Below are 15,462 nucleotides of genomic sequence, written 5' to 3' on the forward strand. Positions count from 1 at the left end.
GAGCCTTGTAATGAGGTTTGTCATAATCTTACACTCTGTTGCAAGAAAAATAATTTTCGGCTGCACATTATCTGACCTTCACTGGAAGCGTTTGTTAGCTTTTCACTTTGCAGTGTGTTACCAAGTGCTAATGAAATTGCGTATCTTCTAACAAGAGATGGGGGGAGGGGCATGGTTTATTTTCGTCGTCTCATGCGTATCTTGAGAATGTTCAGTATGGAGGAGTCGACCTGTTGGTACGTTCATTCAGTCTTAGTCTGCCGGTGGCATCACTTACTTGTGACCTCATTCGTACTTGTCTCAGCTTTTCAAGAAATCCCAATTAAAGCAATCTTCAAAGCAACTAAGGCGTGGCAAACATGCACGGTCCCGTAGATGCTAGTCCCGCATTCGCCTCGGTAAGCTTTGTAATAGAGCTCGTACTGACGCGTGTCTACATGTGGGCGAAAATGATGATGTGTGGGGGGGGGGGGGGGGGGTTAAGCGGAACAAAGAAGACAATCTTGCGGCTCAGCTGTTAAGAACACGCTGCTTTCGCTGTCTCAAGGCGTGCCTGTGTTTTGTTCGTGTTGTACCGGGACACTGGTGGAGGTTCTGGGTAGCAACCCTGCATGATGCTTCACACTCCTTCTGGGAGCTGTTCATCCAGTCCAAAAGCATTGTCACCTGTTGCAACTCCTGTGCATCGCTTCAGTCGACGGTTGCAAGACCGCGTGCCAGAGCTCACTCCCTCGTTGTAACCTCCCAGGCACCGCTCACCTCAACCAATGGCCAACACAAGCCTCCAACGGGTGTCCCAAGGCAGCTTTCCGACGCACCCATCTCAGGTGACCATCTTTCAACCACTCAAACCCAATCGCTTTAGTGGCGGCGCCCATGAAGACGTCGACTGGCTTGTCCGCTACAAGCATATTGCCAAGATAAATCAGTGGCCGGAACAGGAAAAGCTTTCTTGTATCTATTTCTACCTTGACGACAGTGCTCGTCTTTTGTATGAGAATAAGAAGCCAATCTGGGGGCGGGGATCAACTTGGCCCGAATTTCAACAGCAGTTCATCGATACCTTCGGAAATGTCGATCGATGGAACCGTGCGCAGCAGTTATTGGAGCTACGGGTTCAAAAACTTAACGAAATTGTTGCAATGTTTACCGAGGACATGTCTCTTTCGTCGAGCTAACCCGCACATGACTGAAGATAAAAAGCTGACTTACGTCATGCGCACTGTCGAGGAACAGCTTTTCGCCGGGCTACTGCGCAACCCTCCAAGTACCGTGGTTGACTTTATTAAGGAGGCTATGGCTATCGAGCGGGCCCTTCATCAACACTGCTGGCAATATGACTGCATGTCCAACAATCTCCCAATCAATGCTATCACCACGACGTCTGAGAGTCAAAGCTTCTTGTGAATCTTGATAGGGAAAAAGTTCGTGAAGAACTGCAAAAGTTCCGGCTTCTGGTTGTTGAAACTCCCATTGCGTCAGTCCTCGAAGTCGTACGTGACGAAATCCGCCAAGCGATGTCTACGGCTGGTCCTGATGCTGAGCAGCGTCGCATGAGCTACGCTGCTGCTCTCCGACGTCCACCACCCGCTACGCCGACGTCGTACCACCAGGAGCCAATGGCCCTTTGGTCACCGCCGCAAGAGCAGACACTACAGCAATCACCCATGCTACAGCCATACAACCAGCCCTTCACAGGCACACCATGGGCATTGACGCCAGGGGGATGCTCAGACGTCCACCGACCTGTGCACCGACCATGCACAGGTGCATGGCGCACAGTCGACAGGCGTACACTATGCTTTCACTGCGGAGGTGCAGGCCATATTGCTCGTCGTTGCTGGCATCGAGGTGATTAATTTCGTCCTCTTCAATCTTCGTTTGACAGTCGACGTGCCAACGACAAATACACTCCACGCTACGACACCTCTTTTAATGGAGTGCGTTCTCACTTTGAGGACGGCTGTACCACTACAGAGGAGGCAATGTCTGTTCACCGACCTGGTCTGGGACATCGATTCCGCTCTGCATCTCCTACGCGTTCACCTTTGTGGCACCGCCTCACCTTTGCCGACCTTAATACAAGAAGGTCACCTAGCCCGCGCCGAGGAAACTGAGGGCGGCGACCTCTGGGGGCAAGGTTGCACGCCATGAAGATGACGAAAAATAGCCTTTACTGCATGACGTCGTGCAGCCGATAAGCTGTGAAAGCAATGAAATTGTGACTGCTGACATTAGTATTCTTCTTGACGGCCAGAAAGTGACAGCTTTAGTCGACACCGGCGCCGACTTCTCTATTATCGGTCAGGACCTCGTCAACTGCCTCAGAAAAGTGAGGACTCCGTGAACGGGCTCTCATATAAGAATGGCAGGAAGCCAGTTATTGATGCCCTCTGGAAGATGTACAGCAAGAATTGACATCAGAGGTTCTCCTTTCATAGCGTCGTTCGTCGTTATCGCCGCATGCTGCAGAGATGTAATCCTTGGCATGGATTTTTTACGAGAATATGGCGCCATCATCAACATCCCAGAAGGTTTAATTACTTTATGCTACAGTTCGGGCTTTTTCGATTTTCCAGAGGCGCGAACAAACCAACTGCGTCTTATTGATGACGACGTGGTCCTCTCTCCTAGGTCATGCACGCTTGTTTCTGTGGCCGCCGGTGTCCAGTTTGACGGTGAAGGAGTCACAGACCAAATAAGCTCGCTTCTCTTCAGCCACGGTATTTCCGTTGCGCGGGGTATCGTCAGAGTTGCTGCTAGATGCACGGACTTGCTGCTGACCAATTTTAGTGCTGAGCGCCGGTATCTCCCAAAAGGCACGGCTGCCTTTTTTTCGGCGATGTCATAGGTGCTGAAGGTTGCTTGGTGGTAGTCGACGAGGCGCTAAAACTCGATTCAGCGCCTGTTCTGGACCTTAGCATTACTTTGCCAGAAGAGGAGCGACACAGACTCCTTGAGCTATTGGCCGAATACCAAGACTGCTCTTCGACAACATCAAGAGTTGGCCGCACGGCTCTAACCAAGCAACGGATAATTACCGAGGAAACGGCGAGACCTATTCACCTATTTTCCTCTGGTCCTGGTTAAGAAACAGGACCGAAGCCTGTGCTTCTGTGGGGATTACAGGAAGCTAAATCAGGTGGCCAAGAAATACGTATATCCACTACCCCGTATAGACGACTGTCTTGACAGACTTCGACATGCTCGGTGCTTCTCTTCAATGGACTTGCGAAGTGGATATTGGCAAATCGAGATGGACTCCAGAGACCGTGAGAAGACTGCTTTTGTGACACCAGATTGGTTATATGAATTGAAGGTCTTGCCATTCGGTTTGTGTGCAGCTCCTGCTACCTTTCAAAGAGTCATGGATACCGTGCTCTCCGGGTTGAAGTGGAAAACCTGCTTAGTATATCTGGATGATGTCATAGTGTTCTTCGCAACGTTTGACGAGCACATTGAAAGGCCTGAAAAGGTCTTATGCACCATATGGTTTGCAGGCCTGACATTGAAGCCTGGGAAACGCTACTTTTGCTACAAAGAGCTGCAATATCTTGGTCACGTAGTCAGTCATGCAGGCGTTCGTTCCGATCCTGAAAAAATGGCAACGTTGCACAGTTCCCTGTGCCGACCTATAAAAAGGCTGTCAGACGCTCTCTCGGCCTCTGTGTATATTATCGACAATTCATCGCGGACTTTGCAAGCATCGCATCACCATTAACTCGCCTCATGAGAGAAGACGTCACCTTTGAGTGGAAGAACAAAGAAGCTGCTTTTAACGATTTATGCCAGCAACTAAAAACACCTCCTGTACCTTGCCCACTTTGACGAGAAAGCCCCTACGATGCTTCACATCGATGCTAGCAATGTAGGTCTGGGAGCTGTGCTTGTGCAGCAGCAAGAGGGCACAGCAAGTTTCATTGCCTATACCAGCAGAACACTAACATGCGACGAGGATAATTACTCCATGACTGAGAAGGGATGTCTCGCCGTGTTATAGGCAGTTACAAAATTTCGCCCGTATTTATATGGCCGCCCCTTCAATGTAATTAGCAACCACCAAGTCACTGTGTTAGTTAACGAATCTTAAAGACCGTACTGGCTCATTAGCGTGTTGGAGACTCGGGCTGCAGGAGTTCGATATGGCAATCGTACATAAGTCAGGGAAGCGACATTTGGATGTTGACTGTCTTTCCCGTTCACCCATTGAGTCGGCAACCCTGTCCGAGGAGGAGGAAACAGCATTTCTCGGTGTCCTCGACACGACCTCTATTGCGCAGCAACAACGGGACGGCGCTCAGTTGCTTGGCTTAATTAACTACTTAGATAGCAGATCTCAGAAGTCTCCAAGAGTTTTCGCAAAAGTGTTGTCATATTTTTGTTTTCGGAGTTGAGTACCCTACAAAAAAAACTTTTTTGTCGACGGATCTGCTTATCTGCTCGTCATCCCAGCAGCTCTTCGCACCGAAGTACTCAAAGCATGCTACAGTGAGGTGACTTCTGGCCATTTGGGTTACACGAGAACATTGGCCAGAGTACAGCAAGGGTATTACTGGCCAAGACTAACCACAGCCATGAAGCACCACGTTTGTACATGTCTCGACTGCCAGTGACCCAAGTCACCACCGACTAAACCAGCTGCAACCGGTGCAGGTCCCAACGACTCCATTTGACCAGACTGGCATGGACATTTTGGGCCCACTACCTACTTCTACTACAGGGAACCGCTGGGTTATCGTCGTGACGGTCGTGACGTGACGGAAGTGGCAAGATCTTCCATCGAGAATATTGTACTGAGGCATGACGAACCAATCGTCGTGATCACGGACAGAGGAACCGCATTTACGGCAGCTCTTTTGGATCACGTCCTGATGCTGTGTGGAACAATGCATTTTAAGACCATCGCCTACCACCCATAAACGAACGGGCTGACAGAGCGTCTGAAGAAAACCATTGAAGACATGCTTTCGATGTATGTAGACGTTGAACACAAAAGTTGGGGTGAAATCTTGCCTTACATAACGTTTGCATACAACACGGCCAAGCAAGAAATGACTTGTATGACCCCGTTCAGTCTCGTTCATGGACGAGAAGTATGAACCATCTTAGATGCGATGTTACCGCACGAAGGTGGTGACATTGATCCAGATGCCGACACGTTTATGGAACGCGTGAAAGAAGCTAGGCAACTTGAATGTTTACGAATCCATTAGCAGCAAGAGTACGATGCAAGCCGCTACAATGCTCACCGCAGAACAGTCGTCTACCGAACTGGCGACAAATTATGGGTTTGGACGCCCATTCGGAAACGAGGACTTTCCGAAGAGCTCTTAAAGAAGATAATTTGGATCATACCGAGTGCTGCGACAACTGAGTGATGTCACTTACGAAGTCGTTCCCGACAGTTCGTATAGTACGAGGCATCGCCAGCACCATCCTGAACTTGTTCACGTAGTGTGCATGAAGCCTTACATCAGCGAGTGATTGCGTGAGACTTTCCTTTAAAAAAAAAAAACTGCATTACTGACTTCGCATCGGGGTGATGCTCTTTGACAGGGAGGCAAATGATGCGTGTCTACGTGTCGACGAAAACGATGATGGGAGGGGATTTGAGGGACACCTGGTAGTGGGCCTCTGGCTTTACTCGAGAACGAAGAGTACAATCTTGTGGCTCAGCTGTTGAGAACATGCTGCTTTCGCTGTCTCAAGACGTACCTGTGTTTTGTTCGCGTTGTACCGCGGCAGTACGTATCACCCCCTGTACTGCGTATTCTTCACAGTAAAAGCCTTTTGTTGTTTTTTCATGACAGCACTTGCTCATTGCCACGGGGCCCTGGACACCATGTTGACTTACATAAGGTGGGACAGCGAGTCTAATCTAAAGGTAATGATTTATTTTGTCTGCTCATAAGTATAAACTCTCAAGGTATTTGATTTCTTTAAAGGGATACTGAACAAAATCTTTGCCGCCAAAATTATCAGCCAGATCAATAGATTGGATGCTGAAATCGATACAGACAACCTTCATTCCAAGCAGAAACTGCGGAAAAATAATGCACTTAACGGGTCTTTCACAAACTGTCGTGTCTAGCAGCGGTTTGAACGAAAGGATGTGACGTTGGGTGACGTCAAACTGGCAAGCCAACAATGCTAGCTATTGCATGCGGCTCTGGACTTGCTCACTTTCCACTTTGGTTTCCAGAACCTGTATGAACAGCAACAGCAACGAACAATGCTTCTGGCTGGGGCATAGCGCAAGCGCTTTTGTGGAAGGGAAAGAGCAGAGTGAAAGGACTGCAGGAGAAAGAGGAGGATGAAAACGCGTGCATCCTGATGCGCCCCAGTGTGTTTGACGTCACTGCTCGGGCTTGCGAGCAGCCGCCGCGCACTCACAATATATGAAAAAATACAACAAACTGTTGAAAAATATGAAATAAACTCCGTTTATCAGAACAGTGGCATCTTTTGAGTGGAATTTTGAAGTTCCGTTAGTTTTTCCAATTTTTGTTCAGTATCCCTTTAATACAGTCGAATCCCTTTATAAGAAACACTGATATTAGAGGCAAATGGCTACGAGAGACACAAGTATGTCTACATGTAAATAGGGGTTAAGAAAATGAATATGTGGGTACCCTGCTTATATAAGATACAAGATTGGCTGCCCGGTATAGTGTCTTAAAAAGAGGTTCAGCTTTATTGATTATTGAATTTTTAGGCGTTTGGGAAAATTTCAAAGTAGGAAACATTTGTTGAACATTGCAATCATAATATTCGTATTCCATTCGAAAAGCACATATTTCAAAGTTTCCTATATTTCAGGTAACTTGAATATTGAGCCTTTTCGAAAACTCAGTTGGATATGTACCGTAAAGAACTTTCGATTTCGTGCTTTTACGATAAGTGCATCAACAGTAGACATGCAGTGACCACTCCTACTTCGGTGCGCGGGCTGTGATGGCTGCACGGAAATGGACGGGAGCGTGGTGACAGCTACTGACGAATGCGCCAGCACATCATCGCGACAAATCTACCAACAATGATAATCTAGATCGTGAACTGAACTGCCTCCTGGGCCGTATATGTGGCTTAGCGGTCTAGCGCTCTTATCACTTGCATAAGTGTACGGTAAACGTACTGAACACTCGTCGTTCGCTACTGCACCGTTGTGTGCAGGACTACTTTAATAAAGTGTGCATTGCTTGTGGAAATCAAGGCAGCTCGCTGTGTTGCATTGATGAAATACTTATCGCACCCTTGTATGGTTTGAAGCTCATCGAGCACTAAGAAAAAGACGTCCCTGCAGAAATGCAAATGCACACGTCTTTACAGTGAGCGGCCACGACGCAGTGAGCTTAGTAGGCAACGTACTACACGCTACCAGCTATAGACGCTCAGCTGGACGTTGCAGCTGGCAACGCTTATCATGTGTAGCTACATTTTCGCTTATGAATCACCACATAAACTTGAGCACACGCATTGACGAAATCCTGCTGAGTCTTCCATAAGTTGTGCCACTCTGTGAAGATGTATTAATTCCCTGTCCAGTAGTTCTGAAGTGATGCAATTGTAACGCACAATTATGCGAATGAGCCAAAGTGTTTTGTGAAGCCGCCAAATACACACCGGTGCTTTTAACGAAATGCTTTATCGAATATGCATGCATTCACTGTTTTCGTTTGCCTTTATCAGGCAAATAATTACAATGATGTATGAAACAGTGGAAATGGCAGGAGTGAAGAATCGGGGCACATATTTCGAAATCTTCCAACAAAGGGGGAGGGCGCTTGCTCAGGTAGGGGCGCTTGCTAGAGATATTGTGGTAGTAGGTTAAGTGTTCCGTTTTTAACTTCATAGGCACAGGTTAAATTCGCGCCCACTCTTTAGTGAGTACGAAATGCCTGAACACCTACACGGTCTGATTTAGGTGCACCCCTAAAGCCCCAAGGGGTCAGGATCAATTCAGAGTTCCCATAATGCCATGTGCCTCACGATGAAGGGTTGGTTTGGCAAATAAATCCTCAGATTAGTGTTTATCTTCCATAGTACTCTAGGCCTAGTGTAGATGAAAAATAAGAGAGTGGCATGTAGCGGAAGAGTACCAAAGAAATGTTTGTAGTCGCTTGGAGGAAGTAGATAAATTTATTGCACTTTGCTTAATTATATGAACTGTTGATAAACCAACTTTTTAATATATAATTAGAGTGTCTATGCGGGCGTGTATTGTGACTTGTGTCCTTTCTGTGGTTACACTATGGGGCGGTACGAAAGCTACACGGCTGCTTTCAAGTTGGAAATGCTCGATCTTGTGCTTAACGATGGCAACAGGGCTGCCAGTAGGCAATTCAGAGTCGAGTATTGTTTGCTACTGGTGACAACACGAGCAGCTTAAAGCCACTGATGCATTGGGCCTTCTGTGTGTCTAAGGCTGCGATGCATGGCAAAACTTTATTTTGTCGGATGAAAGCATCGCGGACGATTCCGTGTTAGATGGTCGTCAGCTCGAAATTGACATCGTACGCTGACTTTTTGCAGGCCCTTGTTGAGTGATGAATGCCCACAATGCCTACAAGCTTTTTGTACGGTATTCTTATTCTCTACTTTTTGCTTGTGGCTTTTGTGCCTCAAATAAATCTTATGTTGTGTTGAACTTGTGGTTTTATAGTTAAGGTGAGTCTTAATTAGTACTTCACAAAACTTTCAGTTAGTTGCTGGCGTGAGAATCCCGATTAGCATGCACTTCGTTTCCCATTTTACTCTGTACGTTTTGACGAAAAAATTTCCCGCGCAATTCTCGGACCCCTCCCCTAACTTTTCATCCATTTTCTGTGAAAAAAAAGTGCAAGGATTATGCAAGTAAATACAGTATACACTTGTAATTGCATGTCCGTAGAATGGTGCAGTACGCATTCCTGACCATTATTTTTTTAGATAGGACACGGAGTAACTTCACATTGATGGATCCACTGGTGGACAGTGGATTCCCTTTATATCAGACACTGATGTAAGAGATTATTGGGTATAAGAAACACCAGTGTGCCTGTAATAAAATGGGGCTTGATAAGAAAGTGCATATGTGGCATTCTTCTTGTAAGGGGGACCTCATGTAGAGAACAAGAATTGCTCCCCGGAACCCCCTTATGGGAGGCATAGGGGGATTCAACTGTACAAGACGCGCTTAACACGAGAGCGCATGGCGCCACGAGTTCAAAGACCGCACATGGCTTCAGCTTGTTTTTATTAGAACTAAATGTTATTTCTTTATTTGGGATCATTTCAAAGTAAGGAGAACCGCATCTAGTTATAGAGATAAGGGCCAGTGGACGCCATGCGTAATTTTTGAACTCTTGAAGCCTCGTGCTCTTGTGTTGATTGTCATATCGAGCAAGACTGTGCAATATAATACAAATATGGACAAGAAACACAGGGCCACATATTTACAGCAAGTGCAAATTTTCAATACGATTGTTTATGTGCTCCGTGGACTGCGCGATGCAGTTGAGCGTAGCACCTGTGGTGTCTGGTGCCGCGTTCCTTGTTTGCGTTTGCCTTATTTTTCACTCTGATTGCTTTGTTATTTGCCAGCGATTCCAATAACTTATCGTCCTCAATTTTCTCGTTTTCAGGGGAGTCGTGCAGACGAGCTCAAGCAATGCGGAAATATAAAATACAAGGAAAAGGCATATCAGGAGGCTTTTGTATACTACACGAACGCGATTGTAGATATGTAAGCTTCTGACCTAAAAAAAAAGTTTTTAAATCTTAGCTTATGTGCATTGTTCTGTGCTTTGTGAGGGTATGAATGGGCTATCAGGTGTCCTTTTTTTTTCCTCGTTATTTTTCTTTTTCAGGCGCCAATCATGGTCTGTATTGTTGTTCATCGTGAATATTGCGTGCCTTTGGCTAGTGTATTATGAAACTGTCCATTGCTTTAACTAACATTTTCAGAAAGATTAGCATAATTCACAGTGCCATCACATAGTCACTTTCAAGCACGGTTGTGACCATTCTGAATTACACTTCATTCCACTCATGTGCTGCAACAAGGTCGGCAAGCAGACCTGATCAACACGGATATGATGGGGCTTCTTAATTGCTTATTTGTCGGCATCCTCCTGTTCCTTGAATCAGTTAGAAGTAGTAAATGAGTTTCAATGAAACCACTTTAAAAAAAAAGGGGGGGGGGAGGTAGGTGGGGAAGGGGGCTTTACGTAAGCATATGCTTTAATATTCAGATATCTGTGTGTGCATATTACCCCAATTGGAATTTTTAGCTGCGTTCTTATGCAATGGTTGCGCTCAGGAGGGGAGTAGCAGCCTGCAGTGCATGCTGGTTTCTGGTGAAATCGCTTATTCAGGGAAAATCCACAGTGTCCCAAAGCAACAACACAACCGAAAAAGTTTACGGACCACGTGAGCATGTAACAGGGAGCCTCTTCACGACATTTTCATTATGTAAGCGGTGATGACCAGCAGTGTAATGTCCTAGGCTCATCCATTCCTAAATTCATGAGCTGAACAGTTTACCACTCGACTCCAGTACTAATTTTCAACGGTCTTTGGCAACTGTGGCTGTGGGCTGTCTCTAGAGCAGTCTATCAGCCTATCTGCGATCAGTCTGTCTTTCTCATTGATATCTACCCAATAGCGACCATGGTAGCATACTTTACTATGCACACCATGGTCGCATTTGATTCTGCTATCAAAGTGTTGATACATGGAACAAAAAAATTAAGGATGTGCTGTGTGGCAGTAAAAAAATTGATATAACCGCGAACAACAACACCCGTTCCCACCCCAGCTTTGCGGTCGATGGTAGGCAGCACGTACCAGCAGTTCGGTATCTGCTAATGTTTTTATTCTGTTATGTTAGTTTTTTGTCTACCCTACAATGTAACAATTTATTGCAAGGCAGTAGGTGCCTACCAAACGTGGCTTCCTCTATAGACTTCTATTAAACAAAACTCTCTTAAATTAAATTGCTGCTTAAATGGAACAACTGATACCAATATGTTTGGTTTCATACTTGAATATTATACCACTGTTTATCTCTCAGTAAACGAGACTTCTCTTAAAGGAAATACAATTTACTGGTCCGTTCGGGTTTCGTTTAAAAGCAGTCTATTGTATATATTGGGGCTTGAAATGGTTCAGGCCTACAACTGAACTAGAATGGCAGCAATAACAAAGACATTGCCTGTGTCTTTCACAGTGCAGAAAATTTCAGAACCTGAGGTATTTCGGTGTACTTACTGGGCGAAGCCATGTTGTTGCACACTTGCTGAAGACAAGGCTGATTTTCTGTGTTGGCAACCCTGGTATCTATCAACTGCCATGACAGTTACATTCCGATTTGGACAAAATGCGGAAATTTTCGCGTGAGTTACATAGAGTTGAAGTTAAAAAAAAAACTCCTGGTGCTCAAAACTGCTTGAAGTGCACCACAAATCTGGTGGCACAAATTACACTGGAATTAAAGTTTTTCCAGGGAAGTTAAAGTTGTCACTTGAGCGTGTCCTTTGTATGCAACGGTTCATTCTCGGATGTTAGTGCCATGCTAGATTTGTTTTTAAAATTCAACAAGTTCATCTTTGTTGTATTGCAGTTTGACTGTGCTGAATTACGATGAAATGAAATCTTAACAGGTGTTTGATCTGGTAAGACAGATTAGTTGGCGGTGTCAGTCTCCCACAGCGTATTTTCTCGTGCATAACCTGCTCGTGATTTTCAGAAAATCTTCAACTGAAATTGGGGTGCAGGTTACCCATGATATTCAATGTGCACAGCAGTGTTGGTTTTTTTTTCTTCCTTTGCGGATTGTTAAGGCTGTGATCTACAAGCAGCTGTCTGTCATGTGTGAGAAAATACGGTACACTAAAGTAGTTTGTGCTTTTTGCCATCTGCGTGACATGCCCTTGCTCCACGACAGGCGCTTCAGCCACATCTTGTACAGCAATCGAGCACTGAGTGCACTCCAACTACAGAAGTTCAAGGAGGTGGAACTGGACGCTCGCCGTGCTGTAATCCTCCAGCCGAATTTCGGGAAGGTAATCAATATATTTGGCTCTTTTCTTTATCCCTTCCAAAACAACAGTTTCATGTTTTGCAGCTCGTGTTGAAATCATGCATGAGTGTAGAAATGCAGTACTCGCAGGGAAGTCACTGCTTTTGCCAAGGGGATGCTTTCACAACTTAGTGCATCAGAAGAGTTCAATGCTTATTGCGCTTAAACTTGTCCAAAAAACTGTATACATAACTACCGAATGCTTGCATTCAGCCCGAATTTAGAGGGTGTTGACAGTAAAGTACAGGAAAACCTCGTTAATTCAATGTTACTGGGACTGTGAAAATTCTTCGAATTAAGTGGATGTTTGGATAATGAAACATACAAAAAGGGGTATGCAAGGAACTTTCAAATATTGAAAGTAGTTTGTGGCGGTCGTCTTCTAAGCTGCCTAGTTTGCAGCTCCAGAGGTTACGTTTTCTGGCAGTACTTGGTCCCAGTTGTGCTGCAAACGAAGAGAAACGCAGCCTTCGCTGCTGTTGGCGTAGCCATAAATAAATAAATAAAAATGAAAAAGCTGATCGTGGTCGGGTAAAATGTGCGCTGGCGGTAACGAAGACATGCTTCACTGCAATACAGTGGTGACACGCGGGCAGCCTGTCACCTGCTTCTTCACAGCATTGGCTACCATTCGCTCATTCTTTCTGATAAAAAATTTAATAATGGCCAGTGCAACCGAATTCACGGTGTCTTATAGCTGGAAAACATGTCCTTTATTACAAAAGTGTTTTATGTCGGGGTCCATCACGGCTCCACTGACATACTTCTATCACAGATATGACGTAAAAAAAACATTGCAGGATCATGAGTGGGCCCCAAAGCGTCCGTCAATTCGTCTGTGTACCAGTCCATTTCTAGTGTGCCGGTCCCTCTGTACGTGTGTCTGTCCATCCGTTCATTTAGTAATAAACGCTTTGAGTACCGCTATCTCACTTCTTTTTATCATATTGTGAGCATTATCTATGCGTCCCATCTAATCTGTACATACTCATCATCACCACTCCAGTTTTGGTTGTGGGGCATCTACTCGAGACAATAAAGAAGTCTTGAGGGTCTTGGACACTGTCTTACAAGTGGTGGAGAGTGCTGCCCAGTCCCTGCATCCTCTCGCACTCTTGGACACCCCCAGAGTCTTCTAGAACACATCCCTGGAGCTCCGTTCAGGCCGCTGCTTAAATGACCTTGATTCAGTAACGACCCAAGCCGACCAGCCCAGTGCGGCCGCTTCGCCACCGCTCCCACCGCCAAGAAACCCTTCTCACCTGGTCACCAACCCTCAAAAGGATCCTCCGCTGTTCGCAGGCCTTCCTGGTGAGGACGTTGAAGACTGGCTCAAGGAGTATGACCGTGTGAGTGCCATCAACAACTGGGATGAGCCTGCGAAACTCGCCCACGCTGCATTCTACTTGAGCGGCGTCGCAAAGACGTGGTTTTTCAACCACGCTACCGATTTTCCGACATCACCCGCCTTTACACATCAGCTCTGGGAGATTTTCTCCAACCCCTCAGTGCGCTCGGATATCGCCAAGAAGAGGCTTGGTGCACGTGTTCAACGCCCCGGCGAGTCTTATACTTCCTACATTGAAGATGTTCTCGCCCTGTGCCGCCGCATCGACAGCTATATGGCGGAAAACGACAGTGCGCACCACCTGCTCAAAGGCATCGCGACAGTCACTTTTAATGCACTTGTGGTGCGGAACCCCCAGATCGTAGCCGATGTTGCTACCTGTCAGCGTCTTCAGGAGCTTCAGGCCACTCGGGTGCAACCCGATACGTCTTATCTCAACTCGAGCTAAGACACAACAGAGCTGCGTGAATATATCCCCTTTATCATCCGCGAGGAACTTCATGCACAGGCTTCACCTCGCCACCTTGATATTTTAATGACGCCACCTGCAACTAGTTTACGCAACGTCGTGAGGGAGGAACTGGCCTTGATGACTGGCACACCAGTTCCGAGCTCACATCCTGTGCCCATACCAAATTATGCTCACGTTCCTGCAATGACAGCCGGGCCCCACCAAAGCCTGGCCTCGATGACTGACGCATCTGTTCTGAGCTCACATCCCGTGTCTATGCCTACTTATGCTCAGGCTGCTGCTATGACACCTGCACCCCAGCAAAGTCCAATGCAGCTACCAGCGCCCGGAGTGCATGGTTCGCTCAACTCACTCGCACCGCGAGCATCTGCCTAGCCTTACAACGCCTGGCGCACCACGCGGCCGACTTGATTTTATTGCGGCGTCCGTGGTCATATTTCAAGGTTCTGCCAATGCCGTCAGCAAGACCAAAGACACAGCTACGATGACTTTGAACGGGGCAATTTCTACACCACTGGACCGCCCTATCGCTGGCTGTATCAAAACAGCGCATCGTCAGTCGCCGTCTCCGCTGAACTTCGACTCGGTTAATAGGCCCCGTTTCTCGCGTCATCGCTCCCCTTCACCGATGCAATGTTCCTTTTCTCCACTTCGACCTTCTACTTCAATTCCCAACCGCCAACTGGAAAACTAAATAGTGCAGCTTCGGGAGGGAAAGCTGCATCTGTCAAACTGCGTCAAACTCCTCCGGACAGCCTATCAAATGTTTTATTAGTGTATGTTGAAGGTATAGAGACTGAGGCACTGGTAGACACAGGCGCATCTTTTTCCATAATTCGTGCAGACTTTTGTGCCAGCTTGAAAAAAGTTAGGACGCCTTATGTTGGGCCTCCCCTTCATTGCGCAGGTGGAGTCCCTATTCGGCCTTCAAGTGTTTGTACCGTCTGCGTTTTCATAGATGGCATCCTTCACCACATTCAGTTTTTTGTACTTTCTTTGTGCACTCACACACTCATTTTAGGATGGGACTTCCTTTCTTTGGCATCAGCTTTCATATTGTGCCGTCAGTGAGTAATTCATATGTCAGCTAATCAGAGTTCATCCAATGTCGATCCATACAGCTTCCGTTTCGTTGCTGCCGATGATTGTTTCATTTCGCCTGCACCTGGCCTTGTGTGGTTTAACAACCGCACCTGGCCTTGTGTGGTTTAACGACAATAAAGCATTGGTTCCCGCCTTCCAACTTCTTCGCCAATGATGCTACCCCAAGGCACTGCTGTGAGTTGCTTCCCTGACAGCAAGCCTTCTGCGCCGATTCCCCTTCTTGCAGAATCACAGTGTTTGTCTGCTTCAACTGATACCAAGGCTACCACTCTTGCTTTAAATGCTATCATAAGTCCTCACCTCACAGCCGAGCAAAAGAGAGACCTCTTAGACCTTCTCCAAAAGCACAGCCTTTCGTTTGACGTACGTTCCAAGGTTCCGTGCCGCGCCTTCGTTGCGGAGCACAGCATCGAAACCGAAGGTCGCCGCCCTACCTTGTGTCTTCGGCGGAACGGCAAATCATCGAGGAAAACGTCG

At 46.6% G+C, this 15,462-nt stretch overlaps 1 protein-coding gene across 8 annotated transcripts in view; it reads left to right on the forward strand.

Moving 5' to 3' along the window:
* Positions 1–15,462, forward strand: part of LOC119172328 (uncharacterized) — a 182,162-nt gene that overhangs the window by 32,172 nt on the left and 134,528 nt on the right. For all 8 annotated transcript variants that reach the window (XM_075893600.1, XM_075893598.1, XM_075893604.1 and 5 more), the window contains 3 exons: positions 5,811–5,884; positions 9,624–9,724; positions 11,927–12,044. In XM_075893600.1, coding sequence (XP_075749715.1) covers positions 5,811–5,884; positions 9,624–9,724; positions 11,927–12,044 — 293 coding nt within the window. The remainder of the gene's footprint in view (positions 1–5,810; positions 5,885–9,623; positions 9,725–11,926; positions 12,045–15,462) is intronic.

This window comes from Rhipicephalus microplus, chromosome 4 (genome assembly GCF_043290135.1).
Source record: "Rhipicephalus microplus isolate Deutch F79 chromosome 4, USDA_Rmic, whole genome shotgun sequence".
In the NCBI taxonomy this organism is placed as follows: domain Eukaryota; kingdom Metazoa; phylum Arthropoda; class Arachnida; order Ixodida; family Ixodidae; genus Rhipicephalus; species Rhipicephalus microplus.